Raw genomic sequence first — 18,873 nt, 5'->3', positions numbered from 1 at the left:
GGGTGGTTGAATTCCATCCTTTTCTCCCCTGATATTATACATTGGTGGATAGTCAGTATGCCCCTTTACCAATCAGATAGTATTGATGTGATCAGCTGACTATCAGATTTGGATGACATTAGTCTAATATGTATGGTGGGTATCTTCTCTGTCATTAACTTCTATTCTTTGCTTCTACAATATGGTCGCATTTAGAATATTTCCAAAAGTTACAAAAAATAGTTGATTTAAAAAAATGCTAAAAACATTATTTTTCTTTAAAAAACTGAAATGTAATTAACCGAAATGACATGCCTGACAACCTTTCCTTTAAATACGTAACACATTCGCTTTAATGTCCGCTGCTCCATCTTTATACATAAAAAGTATGAAGTTAATTGAAAATAAAGAATTCAGGCGTGAGCGATGACATCCTGCAAAGTAGCAGAAGGAAGTCAACGCTCATAATGCGGAATGCTTGGAAAACTTTGTAATGTCTTAATGTGATTACCGGGTCAAGTGTAATTTTATTAAGTAAAACGAGTATTGACATTGTTAATTTGCAAACACGTCTATGACAAACGGACAATATCACGTACCGCGACGCCTCGCTTTTCCAGTTCTTTGTAAACAGCTTTTATGGGCAGAGAAAATGCCAGGGAGAGCTGACATCCCCGATCTTCAAAACGAGAGGGTGTGATTATTTTTGCATAAGGTTTCTCGGGTTCAGCCATATTTTCACTGTAATAATGTTTAATTAAGTACTCCAAATAGCCAGTCAGTAAAATCGACTTTTTCCGTAAGTCCTTCATGCTGGTTTGATTGAAAACCTTAGAAAGAAAAAAAAATGAGGCATTAAACATGTAATTGGATAAAACAGAATAATCGCTCAGAAAAGTGACATTTGTAGTTTATGGATTTGCAAATAATAAAAGTGAAAGGATGAACTTGATGGAACTGTGTCTTTTTTTTAACCTTTGTAACTATGCAGAAGGTTATTTCAAGGTACCAATCCAGCATCGGGGTCTTCTAGGATACAAATATTATCACCATCGTTGTAAAAAATTACAATCATTGTATGGTACACCACCACATAAGCAATAAAATACTGCAGACGCGTTTCGGACCAAGGTCCTTTATTGTTGCATGCCATATAGAGGGTTACAAATGAAACAAAGTAAAATATGGCTGCCCAGGTAGGAGGTGAAATAAATGTCATTTGCAAAGTAATGTGTCATAATGACAAAAAACTAGAGCTATAAAAGAGCTGACTTTTTTTATTTGGCTCATTATGATGCAACAATGCATCTTCACGGTTTTACATAGGACTGCGAGTAAACATAAAGGGGTTGTCCGGTCTACGGCTACAAGTCTGCTGTCACTCCACGTGACTGTATATTTATGAATCCTCATATTGCGTGCTGTGTGCACGCTGTCAGGATTCTCCAATTTCGGCAGTGGACCACAAGTCTGTGATTTTAATACATGTGGTCGCATGCCAACTAGACGTGCGCAGCCTCACTCATTGCAAGTGTGTTGAGCAAGATCGAATATGTCTAGTTGGAATGTGGCTGGAATTATGCAAATTGCTACATGATCACCTGCTCCGGCACCAGAGAATCCTGACAGTGATCTAAATTCTCTTATGAACCAACCATTCACTCACTTTTATGGTTATATGGGATAGTACACGTGCATGACCCATGCTCCTATGTAAAGTGAATGGAGCAGAGTTCAAACTTGCGCACTACCACTTTAGCAATACATTCAACGCTGCTGCAAGCCACCCCATATAGCAGGTCCTAATGGTTCCTTGGTGTTTACCCTTTTACTCCTATATCCGGATGAGATGCACTCGCCTCTGGATTATATCCATGGATTACCTGCTGGTCAGTCGAGTGATTGAGGGTAATAAGTATCCCCACTCCAGGTAAGAACCTGAGATAGGCTATAGCAAAATTATATACAAAGTGGAGTTATGGGATAGCTGGGCTCAAGTTCACAGGATCAGGCAGAGACATTTGACAAAGAGAGAAAGCAGCCCTCGAGTAGTGATGAGCGAGTGTGCTCGTTACTCGAAATTTCTAAGCACGCTCGGGTGATCTCCGAGTGTCTTGGGCGTGCTCGCAGCTTATGTTTGTGTCCCCGCAGCTGCATGATTTGCGGCTGTTAGACAACCTGAACACATGCAGGGATTGCCTGTTTGAATTCCCAACAAACAAAAGATTAAATGTGGAACAAAAGTTATAACAGAACACAAAGGGTCAATCCTATAGAAGTCTACCAGTACCAGAACTGTAGTATAGTACGATAATTGAAAAGTGACTATAGGAGTTTAAATAAGAAGTGGTGCACATTGGCTGCTGAACTTATTGAGTAATTGGTCTACCCCAGGAGTGGAATATGCACCACCCAGAGCTGTTCGCACCCAGTCAGCACTGCTTCCCTCACTGTCAGTGCTAAGGAAAATATTGGCAGTGTCAGACAGCAGTGGAAGCTGGTGAGGTGTCAGTGACAGTGATGGCTCATAATCCCCCGTATGCATGGCTCATAATTCCCCCCTGTATGCATGGCTCATCTCTCCACCCCCTCCCCCGCTCCTTCTCCCGCTCCTTCTCCCGCTCCTTCTCCCATCTTGCATGGCGCGGGCGGCTTACCTTCCTCCTTCATCCCCCGTCCCCTGTCCCTCATACTTACCTGTCAGCTGTCCCACACCGCGCGGCCGCACCGACATCCCTCTGGCTCTGTCCCGACTCCCGGCGCACTGGCGCAGTGCCTTCTTCCTGAGTGAGCGGTCATGTGGTACCGCTCATTAAGGTCATGAATTTGCGCATATTCATGACCTTAATGAGCGGTACCACATGACCGCTCACTCAGGACGCGCTACAGACGCTGAGACCAGGCATCCCTGGAGCAGGGTGAGTATCGTCTTCAAGGAGGGTGGGAGGGACTCGGAGGCGGGGGGGCGGGGCGGTCGGTCGGGTTTGTGACCCGGGACTAAAAAAAAAAAAAACCCTTGCTCAGGTGCCGCCCCCCGCAATGTTGCCACCCTAGGCCCGTGTCCTTGAGTGCCTAGTGGCAAATACGGCCCTGGTGACAGATAAACAATAAAGATGAGTACATTTATTAGATGCTCATCTAATTTGAGTCAAATTTTAGAAACTCGCAGTAACGGGCAAATTCAAACAATTTGATATTTGATTCGCATGGATTGCCAAAAAAAATTCTTGCTGACATGTTTCACATTGCAAAAGATAGTTCAAGCAAGTAACTTGGATGCAACGGTGCAGACAATGAGGAGACAGTGGAGATTGCACCAACAATGATTTATTTAATATATACAGATCAAGGATTAGTGCCTTACGTATGAAATTAAGAAATGGCACAAGCAAAGAGAGTAAAACCGGTTTTATTGCAATACAGAATTTGGCAACACAGATATCCAAAATATAATCACAGTATTATTTGCACATTATTATTCCTATGTCTGAGTAGTGGTCACCGTAAACATTATTTTACATGAGTGTCACTCTACAAGTTACTGTTGCTAGCTATCTGAACACCACAAAACAGTGCACAAGCCCTAATAGTAGTCATGGCATTAACCGCTTGTCACCTTGTCACCTTGTCAACTCACTGGTCACCTTTGCTACTTGAAGTGCTGTCCCAGTCCACTCCTAGTACCATATGTCTGCTTCGGAATGGTCCTCCGCTACAGCCAGATCATCTTTCATGCCTGGTTCAGATCTGGTCACTGTCTTCTACCTGCGTGGATCACAGTGGTCATCACATGGTCACAGTCTTCTGCTCAGCTCAAATCACCTATCTTCCTCTTAGTTCACGACACAGGTCTTCATCTCAGCTCAAGTGACCAATCTTCTCCGCTCGGGTCATGAATTTTCCTCTCAACTGAGGTCAGAGATCTTCCTCTCAGGTCACTGTTCTTCATTTCGTTCACCACCTCCTTATATTCATCCTTTCTTTTAACTACTCAGTCCTTGGACGATAAGCGTCTTTGTGTACCTTAATGTTCCTCGAAGGTGGGCCCAATGTCAACAGTATTTGTGCACATTCCTGCATCTCTTGCACTAAGCATTGTCAGAAGAAATCATCCTATGCATATCTCGCCTGTGTTGCCACACTCAGTTTATCAAGGCCCTTCTTGAGTTGTCTTGTCAGGAGTACTCGGAACTTCAGGTACACCATGTGCAAGTTCAATCTCTGGCTCTCCTTCATGGGACTCAGTAGCCTTCTCCACCAGGCCACCTGACCACACTTCACCACCAGGCTGCAGGCCTTGGGTCTTTCCAGCCCCATGGCAGTCAGAAAATGGGGTGACACCATTGAACGTGGTACCTCCTTCAGTTGCATCAGCATACCATCTCCAACACCTGACTGTGCATTAGGTGTGCGTCACATGTTCACCTTTTCCCTTGATTCACCATCATCTTCAACTTCCATGGTGCCCACCGGCTCCACCCGAGTCACATTCAAGCATCAGGGTAATGCAGGCATCTCCCTGCAGACAAATGATGCTGTCTCCCTTACCCTTCGTCAACCTGCACCATGGCTCCGCCTGCTGTTGGATGAGATTCTTCTTAGCTCAACATCCTGTTTCTTCCTTATCTCCACCCATTTTCTGTGGTCACTCTGCAATGGGTGGACCTTGTTTCTCCACTTGGCCCTACTGGGGCAGGCATTCCTCATCACAGACTAAACCCTCCAAGTGCGGCATTTCCTCCAGTAGGTGTAACCTTTGGAGGACTGGATGAATATTTGTGACTTTGTTTCTTCGATGGTCATGATGGATGGGGCCTTCCCTTTGCGCTACCCAACTGAAGACATTGGTTCCATAAGTCACGATGGGTCCACTTCTGATGAGGCTTTTCACCAGTACGATCCCCTTCTTTCCCAAATTCTTTCCACAGACAAGCATCTATCACCATTCTTACCACACCTGTCACAGAGATAGGTAGTAGGATGGCTGCCATCAGTCGAATAATTGGGCCCCCTCTAGGTTGACTGACATTGGGGAAATTTTGATGGAAATATGCTCCTGGCATTGTGGCCATCTGGTACTAATCTTCCACTCAGCTCAGGTCATCAATCTTCCTCTCAGCTCAGGTCTAGCTCAGCCCTTAAGGATCTGATCGCTCTCAGACCCTTTTGTGGCTATGGTCCATGTAAGCCCACATCGCAGCCACAAGACCTGACTGGTGCAGACTCTGGCGCCAACTGCCCCCTGCTCGGCCTGGCCAGGCCTTTTATATTTAATAACTGTGACACATCTGTCACCTGACCCTGTGTCTCTTCTAAACTATTCCCTCCAGGAAAAACCTATCCAATTCTTCAGTTCCTGTTTGTCAATTTCACACAGCAGATGTTTACCTGCTTACGCTAATTGAGTCCATCTTCTGTTCACCACCTCCTTACGGTTGCATTGGGAAGAGAAGGCTTTTATGAACTCAGATGCTGCCATGTGAGCCTCCCCATAATGCTTTATAACTATAACATTACATGATATAGCACAGACAATCAGGAGAGGCTGTATAAAAGCAGAGGCATGGAATGAAGCAGCATTGTTAGGGTATTCAGGATGGTGAGATGTCACTGCTCAGCAATAAAGATAATGAGATTAAGCCACAAAACACTGAATAAACATTACAGACAGTGTGTGTGACAACACAGCAGTGCAGAACATTTACCATCCCTTTTCCCGTAGCCAGACATGTTGAGGTCATGTTAACGCAAATATAAAGTTAATAATGTCAAAGAACCTGAAAGGGGTTGGATACTGTCCTAGGAGACCTCAGAGTGTTACACACTTTTTTGGAAGCTTTGCAACATTGCAATTTGTAGGGAATTGATTTGCTGCAAATTGGATTTTTCAAGAAAAATTTGACAAAGCTGGTGAAAGTGAATTTCAAAAGATTTGCTCATCTATTAGCAAGCGCGTGACACTCAAAGGCTATTCCATCATAGGCAGTCCAGATATCGCTGAAGAAAAGGATTGACACCCATCTTCTTATTGGTTAACCCTTGATGTGTCTGTCAGCCAATAAAGCTTATCTAGGTAAAAGTAGATTTTAATGTAAATATTTACACATGAAAGTAAATAAAAAATGACAATAGGATAAACACATAAAAGTCCCTGAAAATGCAGCTTCCCAAGCCCTTCCTGAATGCTCGTATATTCATCCTCACAGCATTAAAGCATTGTAGATCCATTTTCTTGATTGCATCGGGAGCTGGGACTTAGCTAGTAACGGTTAGATCCATTTTGCTGAGGTTCTACAGCAGCAATTAGCATTTGGAAAGCCTAAGTCACCGTGCCAAAAAGGGTAAAATCAGCCATAAAAAGGAGAATCACTGAGCTCTCGACTCATTGCTGGAGACTCCCCGCAGCGGATTTAATGACATAGACACATAGCAGCTACGTGGTGACATAAGTTCATAAATGAAAAACCCTGTAGTCTCACATTGATGAACTAAAACCCCCCCAAAAAAAGGAAAATATGATTTTTATGGAGTCTTTACAGTGAGGTACTTTGTGCAAATGAGCCCCTGGTGTGAAATCTTCTATCTGTACTCAGATTCCCAGGTCAAATTTGCCTAATTTAGCAGCGAAAATTCATGCAAAAAGCTTTCAGGATTTGGCTTAACAGCTTCTGTTGTTACAGATGAAGCATTAAGTTACGATGTCGAAAATGATACAAACAATCAGCGTTCGGGAACGTTATAAATGACTCGGCTCTAAAAGCTTTCTAAGCTCGGCTCGCGGAGCAGAGAAAGTTCATTTGTTTGACTTGTGTCCTTGAAATTTCTATAGTGCCTCTGCCGGGACGTCCGTCTTAGAAATCACGGAGAAATTGCTACAATTGCTGCAGATCGGTCAATTATAACAACTTTATTATTGAAAGCAAATTTTCAGCAAAAAATAAATAAAAATTATTACCTACAGCCTGCGGAACAAGTATCGTGTTAAACGTGCAACAGCTTTAGGCCTCATGCAGTCGTCCGTTTTTTTTTTTTCCAAATGGACCAATTATTTTGATCAGACTCTGATCAGAGTGTGTTCTGAATGTAATCAGTTTTTGTTAGAATCTATTTCGTTTTGACCATCCGCCATCTTGTTGTGGTTTTCAGGCTGCTGGGTTTGTCCTAGGTCAGGTGATCGCATCACCCTTTATTACCCAGCACCTGCCTCCCAGTCCTTGCTGGACAGCAGTGTTAATCCGCTAGAGTTCTGGCTTGGTGCCTTGTTAGCTTCCTGTGTTTGATATTGTGCAGTTCTGGGATCTCTAGTTCTGCCAGTTTTGTTTTTGGTTTTCCATTCGTTTCTGCAGTTTCCTGTATTTTCCTACTAGGAGGTTTACCTGTTTTTGTTCCCAGTCCCTAGATCGTTCAGGGATACCCTTCCCCCCTACCTGTAGGTCTTCGTTTTGAGTTTAGCCTAGGAAACATCGGTGGGTCTATTCACAAGGAATAGGTCGTCCACTCCATCGTAGGGTTTCAGCCTAGTCCTAGTACAGGGTCAGCTGTTCCCCCTTCTACCCTAGTCCTCAGCTGCAGATCCGTAACAGTTTTTCTCGTACGTGGAGAAAAAAATGAAAAAGTTTTCTCCACTTTTTTCTTTCCAACAGTCCATGAAAAAACATCAGACCACCTGCACTGGGTCCCATTGACCCATAGACTTATGATGCCAATTTTTATCCGACCATGAACGGATATAGCGGTAACATATTCCGGAGCACTTTACAGGTTGCACACATTACCATCATTGTCCCCGATGGGGCTCACAATCTAAATTCCCTATCAGTATGTCTTTGAAATGTGGGAGGAAACCGGAGAACCCGGAGGAAACCCACGCAAACACAGGGAGAGCATCCAAACTCCTTGCAGATGTTGTCCTTGGTGAGGCTTGAACCCAGGACTCCAGTGCTGCAAGGCTGCCGTGCTAACCACTGAGCCAGAGTGCTATCCGTGCAAATGATGTTTAGCACTCGTAGGTGTAGATTGGACATCTGAAGGAGGCATAATTAGAATTGTGACTACCTGGAGAAAATTAAGTCATCGGGGTTATGCAAGGAGCTGTAACAGTTACTACACTGTGAGCATGCTGTAATCGCTCCCCCTATAACCTGAATGACATCCTACTCTACAACATATGTGGCTGCTTAGTGAATGATGACTCTTAAGCTCTAGCTCCACCCTTATGACTGGAAACGAGCAGCTGCAGGGAAAACATAGCTTTCGTTTTCTCTCTGTAGCTAGTCTTCCTATCAGACACCTGCACATGTTCAAAACAGTATTTATCTGCAGTTTCCTACTATGGTAAATACCATTATTTATATTTTTTAACTGAGGAATAAATTGCTCTTAAATAATATTGTAAATATGTGACAATCTGTGGCTTATGGGTGGTGGTACTATGGAAGGCAGATTTTTCAATTTTCCATTAGTTTTACAACTGAATTGCATTTTTTTTCCCTTTTGCGCTGAATTAGAATTGGCTTGTTTATCTATCTATTGCCCTCTGTTGATGAAAAGTGGTATTATAGATGTTATCATTTATTATTGTTGCTTATGTAGTGCCAATAGATTCCACAACGCTGTACAGACATTTTCATTATTGTCTCCATTGGGGCCCAGTCTACATTCACTATCAGGATATATTTGAAGTGTTGAAAGTCAATAATGCTAATCACTGAGCCATCGTGCTACCCACACATATACATTTCAATTCACCCACCAGTCAGTAGTTACCGTACGTTTAATACTATAATTTAAATTATTAATAATATATACAGTTGATTTAGATATGCATTGTTTCTTGATTAATTTACATTTGTAAGCTATATTTATCGTATTCTAGGTGAACTCTGAGTGTTGAGACTTATAGCTTTCTATGTTTTTATTCAGTATGGTCACTAAAATAGCTGTTTGACTGTGGCCAGGACCTATAGTTACCTTCATTCGCGGTGATGCGCCCCCTGCTGGATGTCCTCATATGACCTCGAGCCTGGAAACTTTTCCCACGCTCCAGGGACATCCAGCAGGGGGCGCATCACCGCGAATGAAGGTAACTACAGGTCATTGACCTACATTACCTTCATTTGCTGGGGTTTACAGCCACGAACAGTGCTGCATTAGCAGAGCTCCTGGCTGTAAAATATTTTAACCCCTTCAGATGGATTTACAACGTGGGACGTTACAGATCTACGGAAGGTATGTATATTGTTGGTTTATTATTTTTTATTTGTTACAGAGCGAGGGTCTTCAGCGAGTGGATTGAGCGTACAATAAAATATTACAACAAACGGTGTGTTTATTTCATTAAAATACTTTTTAATATTGTGTGTGTGTTTTTTTTTAACTCTTTCATACAATTGGATTAATAATGGATAAGTGTCATAATTGACGCCTCTCCATTATTAATTTGGCTTAATGTCACCTTACAATAGCAAGGTGGTATTAACCCTTCATTACCCCATATCCTACCGCTACACGGGAATGGGAAGAGAGTGGCCAAGTGCCAGAATAGGCACATCTTCCAGATGTGCCTTTTCTGGGGTGGCTGGGGGCAGGTGTTTTTAGCCAGGGGGGGCAAAAACCGTGGACCCTCTCCAGGCTATTAATATCTGCCCTCAGTCACTGGCTTTACTACTCTGGCGGAGAAAATTGCGCGGGAGCCCACGCCAATTTTTTCCGCGATTTAACCCTTAAATTTAAGAGCTAGAGCGCTGAAATTTTGCACATGCACACTACTGACATTAGTAGTGTGGAATATGCAAAAAAATGGGGGATATGAGATGGTTTACTGTATGTAAACTAGGTCTCATATCATGTCGGGTTTTGACAGGAGAAATGAAAAGCTGGTAATTGAATTACCGGCTTTTCTGCTATATCGCGCTGAAGTTAATATAAATATATATATGTGTCTGAATGACATATATATATATATATATATATATATATATATATATATATAAATATATATATATATATATATATAAAATGAAACCCGACTTTTAACTAGAGGTCGCCGTCGCGTCAGAGCAGGGAGGCGGGACCAGGCCGCTCTAGACGCATTGCCCCGGCAACGCTAAAGCAGGAAGCCCGGATGGAGCGCTCACCGCTGGAACTGCAGTAAAGGCTATGGAGCGATGATCCTGGACACGGAAACAGTGTGGAGGACATAGGTTCTAACAGTGAAAGGGGGAGTGCAGTGAATGAGTGTGCTGTGTGGCAACACCTTTAATTTTCCTTTTTTCCATGCATTTTCTATGGACTTCACTTCCCCTACCCTCCGTCACTCCTTATTTCCCTGGGTTAATTTCCACCCCACTCAGGGTTCACACAAGGCCCCATTTCTGGCCTCTCCCAGTTATCTGCAACAAGACAGTTGGCCTCAGTCATCCCTCAGTTATCTGCTATAATGCAGTTTGCCACACAGCACACTCATGTCAGGATATAATTAGTGATGAGCGAGTGTACTCGTTACTCGGCTTTCCACGAGCACGCTCGGGTGATCTCAGAGTATTTGTGACTGCTCGGAGATTTAGTTTTCGTAGCCGCAGCAAGCAGGCAACCCCCACATGTATTCAGCCTGTCTAGCAGCCGCAAATCTTACAGCTGCAGCGACGAAAACTAAATCTCCGAGCACATCGAAATACTCAGAGAACATCCGAGCGTGCTGGGTGAAACCAGAGTAACGAGTATACTCTCTCATCACTAGATTTAATACCAAATTATCCGTTATAGTGCCAATCACAGTCTCCATGTTTGGTACCTTCTATTGGGCCATTATGAGACTGCGGGCCAGGGAGCTCCCCAACATGAGTTATTCACAAATCCATGTATTGTGCTGCCAGCGAGGCTCATCCCTCTTTTGCGTGAATTCAGCTGAACTGTAATACCAGACATAGCCTGTCAACAAAAGTGGTGCTGTTTTTGGAAAAGAAAATCTAATTTACACGTGAGCAGACAGTCTTCTTGCTGCACACAATGTTACTCCAAAGAAAGAGAAACTTCCTGCAGGATCAATGTGTGGCATTTCTGAGATGATTCTTTATCTTATAATTTTTGCATATCAATCCTCATCAATCTCACCTTCTTGGCTACGGTGTCATTATTGTGAGACGTGTGGTCGCATTAAAGGGACACTGTCACCTGAATTTGGAGGGAACAATCTTCAGCCATGGAGGCGGGGTTTTTGGGTTTTTGATTCACCCTTTCCTTACCTGCTGGCTGCATGCTGGCTGCAATATTGGATTGAAGTTCATTCTCTGTCCTCCATAGTACACGCCTGCGCAAGGCAAGATTGCGGTGTGCAGGCGTGTACTACGGAGGACAGACCATGAACTTCAATCCAATATTGCAGCCAGCATGCAGCCAGCGGGTAAGGAAAGGGTGAATCAAAAACCCAAAAACCCCGCCTCCATGGCTGAAGATTGTTCCCTCCAAATTCAGGTGACAGTGTCCCTTTAAAAATCCTATAGTGCATTTCACTATCATTCTTACCTCCAAACTTGCATGGAGGGAACACACCAGAAAAATCGGGGGATTAGACAGACGGAAGCCATCCACACCTTGGCTCAATTTTAGTTCTAAAGAATAAAAATACAAAGTTATTACTATAAATTATGTAGTGCTGAGGAAGCAACAAAAAATCTGCTTTCTGGACTGTACAGGAGGTGGTATCAATCATTGAAAGGGGACGGAGGAGGTGAGCTGTGACATCACTTATTGTAAGTGGTGGATCCGGTGTTATCTGCTGTATATAGAGGTGTTATCAGTCATTGTACAAGAGGAGGAGGTGAGCTGTGACATCATCTATTGTGAATGGTGGATCCTGTGGTATCTACTGTATATAGAGGTGTTATCAGTCATTATACAGGAGGAGGAGGTGAGCTGTGACATCATCTATTGTGAAAGGTGGATCCTGTGTTATCTACAGTATATAGAGGTGTTATCAGTCATAGTACAGGAGGAGGAGGTGAGCTGTGACATCACCTACTGTGAATGGTGGATCATGTGTTATCTACTGTATATAGATGTGTTATCAGGCATTGTACAGGAGGAGGAGGTGAGCTGTGACATCATCTATTGTGAATGGATAATGTGTTATCTACTGTATATAAAGGTGTTATCAGTCATTGTACAGGAGGAGAAGGTGAGCTGTGACATCACCTATTGTGAATGGTGGATCCTATGTTATCTACTATATATAGAGGTGTTATCAGTCATTGTACAGGAGGAGGAGGTGAACTGTGACATCACCTACTGTGAATGGTGGATCCTGTGTTATCTACTGTATATAGAGGTGTTATCAGTCATTGTACAGGAGGAGGTGAGCTGTGACATCACCTATTGTGGATGATGGATTCTTGTTATGATCTGGTGGCCTAGGAGCAGCATGAGACGTACTCTGGAGAAGGTGGTACCTGTACTGACCACAGACCCTGAACTTAGCACCGCAACTAGAAGTAGCCATGGGATGTACCTAACACTCCCTAGACACCTCGACACAGCCTAAGGACTAACTTCCCCTAAAGATAGAAAAGGGAAAACTATCTTGCCTCAGAGAAAATCCCCAAAGGATAGACAGCCCCCCACAAATATTGACTGTGAGAGGAGAGGGAAATGACATACGCAGACTGAAATCAGGATTTAGCAAAGGAGGCCTTTCTAGCTAAAAAGAAAGAATAGGACAGAGTACTATGCGGTCAGTATTAAAACACTAGAAAATATCCACCACAGAAAATACAAATCTCCACATCTGACTAAAGACATGGAGGGTATATCTGCATATCCAGAGATACAGCTTGGCTGCAAAAAATCCTTACACAGACAAAGCTGGACTAGACAAAACATGAAAATGCACTGAACTATAAGGTCCACAGCATGAGGACAGCAAAAACAAAGCCAGAACTTATCTTTGTTGAAAAGAACAGCAAAACAGGAGAGACCAGGTAGGGATGAGAATCCTCCAAAAACAATGGACAACTGACTAAAGGATCAAGCAAGACTAAATAGCCCAGTCCAAATTGCAATAAGTGGACACACCTGATAAATGCTGCGATCCAAAGACAGCAGCACTACCACTCATAACCACCGGAGGGAGCCCAAGAGCAGAATTCACAACAGATCCTGTGTTATCTGCTGTATATAGAGGTGTTATCAGTCATTGTACAGGAGGAGGAGGTTAGCTGTGACATCACCTATTGTGAATGGTGGATCCTGTGTTATCTACTGTATATACAGGTGTTATCAGTCATTGTACAGGAGGAGGAGGTGAGCTGTGATATCACCTATTGTGAATGGTGGATCCTGTGTTATCTACTGTATATACAGGTGTTATCAGTCATTGTACAGGAGGAGGAGGTGAGCTGTGACATCACCAATTGTGAATGGTGGATCCTGTGTTATCTACTGTATATAGAGGTGTTATCAGTCATTGTACAGGAGGACGTGAGCTGTGATATCACCTATTGTGAATGGTGGATCCTGTGTTATCTACTGTATATACAGGTGTTATCAGTCATTGTACAGGAGGAAGAGTTAGCTGTGACATCACCTATTGTGAATGGTGGATCCTGTGTTATCTGCTGTATATAGAGGTGTTATCAGTCATTGTACAGGAGGAGGAGGTGAGCTGTGACATCATCTATTGTGAATGGTGGATCCTGTGTTATTTACTGTATATAGAGGTATTATCAGTCTGTATAGGAGGAGGAGGTGAGCTGTGACATCACCTATTGTGAATTGTAGATCCTGTGTTATCTACTGTATATAGAGGTGTTATCAGTCATTGTACAGGAGGAGGAGGTGAGCTGTGACATCATCTATTGTGAATGATGGATTCTGTATTATCTACTGTATTTTGAGGTGTTATCAGTCATTGTACAGGAGGAGATGAGCTGTGACAACACCTATTGTGAATGGTGGGTCCTGTGTTATCTGCTGTATATAAAGGTGTTATCAGTCATTGTACAGGAGGAAGAGGTTAGCTGTGACATCACCTATTGTGAATGGTGGGTCCTGTGTTATCTGCTGTATATAGAGGTGTTATCAGTCATTGTACAGGAGGAGGAGGTGAGCTGTGACATCACCTATTGTGAATGGTGGATCCTGTGTTATCTACTGTATATAGAGGTGTTATCATTCATTGTACAGGAGGAGGAGGTGAGCTGTGACATCACCTATTGTGAATGGTGGGTCCTGTGTTATCTGCTGTATATAGAGGTGTTATCAGTCATTGTACAGGAGGAGGAGGTGAGCTGTGACATCACCTATTGTGAATGGTGAATCCTGTGTTATCTACTGTATATAGAGGTGTTATCATTCATTGTACAGGAGGAGGAGGTGAGCTGTGACATCACCTTTTGTGAATGGTGGATCCTGTGTTATCTACTGTATATAGAGGTGTTATCATTCATTGTACATGAGGAGGAGGTGAGCTGTGACATCACCTTTTGTGAATGGTGGATACTGTGTTATCTACTGTATATAGAGGTGTTATCAGTCATTGTACAGGAGGAGGAGGTGAGCTGTGACATCACCTATTGTGAATGGTGGATCCTGTGTTATCTACTGTATATAGAGGTGTTACCAGTCATTGATATCTTGCCTGTGATCATAAAGAGAATGCTGAGAACTCTTCTAGACAGATCACAAAGTTTGAGTTTCTTATTAGGGTTAATGGTCTTTGGCTTCTTCTTTGCAAAAACAGCACCACACATGGATTATGTCTTGTGTCTCAGCTAAATGCATATGACTGAGTTCTATATCACAACGTATGACTGGTGCTGTTTTTAAAGAAAGTAACATTTTTTCTTTTAAAAATCTCCATAAGTTGACCTGCATATTTGCCTAAAGTGCTGACTATGCCTTAATTATCCTGCTTGCCAGACCAATAGATGTACAGGCTTCATCGAAAACATGAAAAAGTTGAAATTTTGTGCCATATCAGTAAGTTTGTGGGAGCGGGACATAAAAATGAAGGATTTGACATTCTATATGTTAGTAAGTACTGTATGTATCTGTGTTCCTAGAAATAGCAACACATTGTAACAGAAAGAAGAAGGATGGAAAATGGCAAACTCTTCTCTGCTACATCTGGATATATCAGACTAAATGTAACACGTGCCGGATTGATGTCATGCTAGGAAGCCATGGACAAGACCGGCAAACAGACAAATCCGTGTCTGAGGTCTTAAAGACAGCAATGTGTCTTCTATCTTGGAATGACAGGTCCATTTAAAGATCAAGGCAGAAAACATAACTGTAGAGTCCGCTGCTCATCCCGGACATCATGAAGGATTAGTTCCGTGCCCGTCATTGTCGCCCTGGCTGTGCGCCGAATGAAATGCTGAGCGCATTGTTTTATGGAGACGGCGCCGGTGCATTAAAGCCTACGGATGTGTTATCACCATGCGAGTACGTACTGTTCTCCATGTTGAATCTGGATTTGAACTCGTGACCCCACCAGCCAACCAACCTGGAACAAGAGGGAAATAAAAATCATTATGTTCAATTACAGCAGCCGCGGAAGTAGCTAATGCCAGCAAAGCGCGGCACAACTGTATGTCGAATACAGCTCGTCAGCTCAGCGGGCGACCGGCAGAGATTGGAGACTTCAGATCAAATATCGCTGCGTGAGAAAATGGGGGACATGAATGTAACATTGCTGACCAGAGAGATGGGAGAAGAATTGTATCACCGTGAAGGTCGGAAGGACCGAAGTCTGTACACAAATCTCGAGTCTGAGCAGTTATAAACAGAGGCTGCAATATTCAATGAGCCCCTCTACGAGAATCATAAACTTCCCAACCATGAAGAAATGAACATACACTCTGCAAAGCTTAAAGTAGCAAATTCAGCGTATGAAATATTTTTAATCCTTTTTGTAAACCTTTTTTTTACTAAACTATAACTAAACTAATCAAAGCAGATCTGTCATCATATTTAAAAAAAATGAAACTGCATACATTATTAAATATGTTTTTTTCTACCTAATAAGGCTGGAATACTTAGAAAATCCATGTCCGAATGGCTGTTTTATTTGATATGAAATTTAAAAAAAAATCTCTGTCCATCTAGCCTGTTTGACAGCTCCTCAGCATCATTCCTCCCTGCTTCTGCTGAATATCCACCTACCTACCCTGCCTGATAGCTCCTCAGTGTCCCTCCTCCCTGCTTCTGCTGAATCTCCACTTATCTAACATGACTGACAGCTATCTCCACCTACCTACTCTGTCTGACGGCTCCTCAGTGGCCCCCCTCCATGCTTATGCTGTATCTCCACCTACCTACCCTGCCCGACAGCTCCTCAGTGTCCCTCCTCCCTGCTTCTGCTGTATCTCCACCTACCCTGCCTGATAGCTCCTCAATGTCCCTCCTCCCTGCTTCTGCTGTATCTCCACCTACCCTGCCTGATAGCTCCTCAGTGTCCCTCCTCCCTGCTTCTGCTGAATCTCCACCTACCTACCCTGCCTGATGGCTCCTCAGTGTCCCTCCTCCCTGTTTCTGCTGAATCTCCACCTACCTACCCTGCCTGATAGCTCCTCAATGTCCCTCCTCCCTGCTTCTGCTGTATCTCCACCTACCCTGCCTGATAGCTCCTCAGTGTCCCTCCTCCATGCTTCTGCTGAATCTCCACCTACCTACCCTGCCTGATAGCTCCTCAGTGTCCCTCCTCCCTGTTTCTGCTGAATCTCCACCTACCTACCCTGCCCGACAGCTCCTCAATGTCCCTCCTCCCTGCTTCTGCTGTATCTCCATCTACCCTGCCTGATAGCTCCTTGGTGTCCCTCCTCCCTGCTTCTGCTGAGTCTCTACCTACCTACCCTGCCTGATAGCTCCTCAGTGTCCCTCCTCCCTGCTTCTGCTGAATCTCCACCTACCTACTCTGTCTGATGGCTCCTCAGTGTCCCTCCTCCCTGCTTCTGCTGAATCTCCACCTACCTACTCTGTCTGATGGCTCCTCAGTGTCCCTCCTCCCTGCTTCTGCTGTATCTCCACCTACCCTGCCTGATAGCTCCTTGGTGTCCCTCCTCCCTGCTTCTGCTGAGTCTCTACCTACCTACCCTGCTTGATAGCTCCTCAGTGTCCCTCCTCCCTGCTTCTGCTGTATCTCCACCTACCCTGCCTGATAGCTCCTTGGTGTCCCTCCTCCCTGCTTCTGCTGAGTCTCTACCTAACTACCCTGCCTGATAGCTCCTCAGTGTCCCTCCTCCCTGCTTCTGCTGAATCTCCACCTATCTCCTCTGTCTGACGGCTCCTCAGTGTCCCTCCTCCCTGCTTATGCTGAACCTCCACCTATCTCCTCTGTCTGACGGCTCCTCAGTGTCCCTCCTCCCTGCTTCTGCTGAGTCTCCACCTACCCTGCCTGACGGCTCCTCAGTGTCCCTCCTCCCTGCTTCTGCTGAATCTCCACCTATCTCCTCTGTCTGACGGCTCCTCAGTGTCCCTCCTCCCTGCTTATGCTGAATCTCCACCTATCTCCTCTGTCTGACAGCTCCTCAGTGTCCCTCCTCCCTGCTTCTGCTGAGTCTCCACCTACCCTGCCTGACGGCTCCTCAGTGTCCCTCCTCCCTGCTTATGCTGAATCTCCACCTATCTCCTCTGTCTGACGGCTCCTCAGTGTCCCTCCTCCCTGCTTCTGCTGAGTCTCCACCTACCCTGCCTGACGGCTCCTCAGTGTCCCTCCTCCATGCTTCTGCTGAATCTCCACCCACTTATTCTGCCTGACGGCTCCTCAGTGTCCCTCCTCCCTGATTCTGCTGGATCTCCACCTACCAAACCTATATTCCATCCCCACGATGACGTTTATGCTGTGCTAAAGATTACCTCAATACAGCGCCAGGATCATTCCATACATTACCGTAATAGTTCTCATGCAGGTGACAAACGTACCCCACATAATACCAGGCATGTACGTCTTTAGAGAGCCAAAAAACCACAAGACACTGCCTGCGTTTCCTCAGCAGGGTGTCAGAGAGACCACCTTCATGTAATCTCTGGGTCAGACCATGCTTTCTCTTACATACCCCAGAACGCATCCCACAATACTGAGTGAAATTCATTTTTAATAGAATATGCCTACTGGTTCTGCAATATTGATACATCACTAATGTCTTGAGTGGAGCCAAATGGCTACTTCCTTGGATACCATCGTGCCTCTCTGCTCGGCTGTTTTCTCGAGAATAATTTAGTCGCTAATTATACTCAATGTCTAATCAGGTGATCACTGTAATAAAAGCTGAGCAGAGCTGGCAGGAGACAGTGGAACGGTGACTGGGCTGCAGTGTCCGGTCACCCTACGATCGGACGTTGGTGGCAATCCCAGCAATATACGAGAGTATATCCCATGTCTACCCTTTCCCCTACGTTCTGCTTCCAGCATCATCACCCTGATGGTCCCGCACATAAGACATTGATTCCTGTAACAAGTAGTAAGAATGTGACCCTGTGGTGCCGGTTAGGTGCCCGGACAATTTACCTAATTTCCCATAGAAAAACACTAATGAGTTGATAGGAAAGTAGAGCGTTACGTACGATGGTTGAATAGTGCTGGAATGTTTCTCATGGATGAAAGCTCCGGCTAATCCTCCAGCCCCGGAGTTCAGATACTGCAAACAAATAGAAAGAGAACAACTAATTACTTCGTCAATGTGCAAAAGCATCAAATAGAGCTAAAGTGGATCTCGGGCACATAAAACACGCTGCATTATCTGCCGCCAAGCACCTGTCTCCTTATTCTTCAGCGCTGGCCGATAATGGGCTTTATACTGCCGCCCGGTATGGGCAGATGGGCTCCTGTCTACGAGAATAAACTCACCAGGAAAGTGCGGAGAGTTGGTGATTCCACCATGGAAAGCAAAATATAGG

At 44.3% G+C, this 18,873-nt stretch overlaps 1 protein-coding gene across 3 annotated transcripts in view; it reads right to left on the bottom strand.

Annotated features, from left to right (window-relative positions):
* The window catches only part of KYNU (kynureninase), a 76,285-nt gene that overhangs the window by 3,016 nt on the left and 54,396 nt on the right, over window positions 1-18,873 (bottom strand). For all 3 annotated transcript variants that reach the window (XM_069735344.1, XM_069735346.1, XM_069735345.1), the window contains exons 10-13: window positions 18,541-18,614; window positions 15,429-15,481; window positions 11,503-11,588; window positions 579-809 (exon numbers count right to left, since the gene is read on the bottom strand). In XM_069735344.1, coding sequence (XP_069591445.1) covers window positions 579-809; window positions 11,503-11,588; window positions 15,429-15,481; window positions 18,541-18,614 — 444 coding nt within the window. The remainder of the gene's footprint in view (window positions 1-578; window positions 810-11,502; window positions 11,589-15,428; window positions 15,482-18,540; window positions 18,615-18,873) is intronic.

This window comes from Ranitomeya imitator, chromosome 7 (assembly GCF_032444005.1).
Source record: "Ranitomeya imitator isolate aRanImi1 chromosome 7, aRanImi1.pri, whole genome shotgun sequence".
NCBI classification, from domain to species: domain Eukaryota; kingdom Metazoa; phylum Chordata; class Amphibia; order Anura; family Dendrobatidae; genus Ranitomeya; species Ranitomeya imitator.
This window is presented reverse-complemented; position numbering and strand designations above follow the sequence as displayed.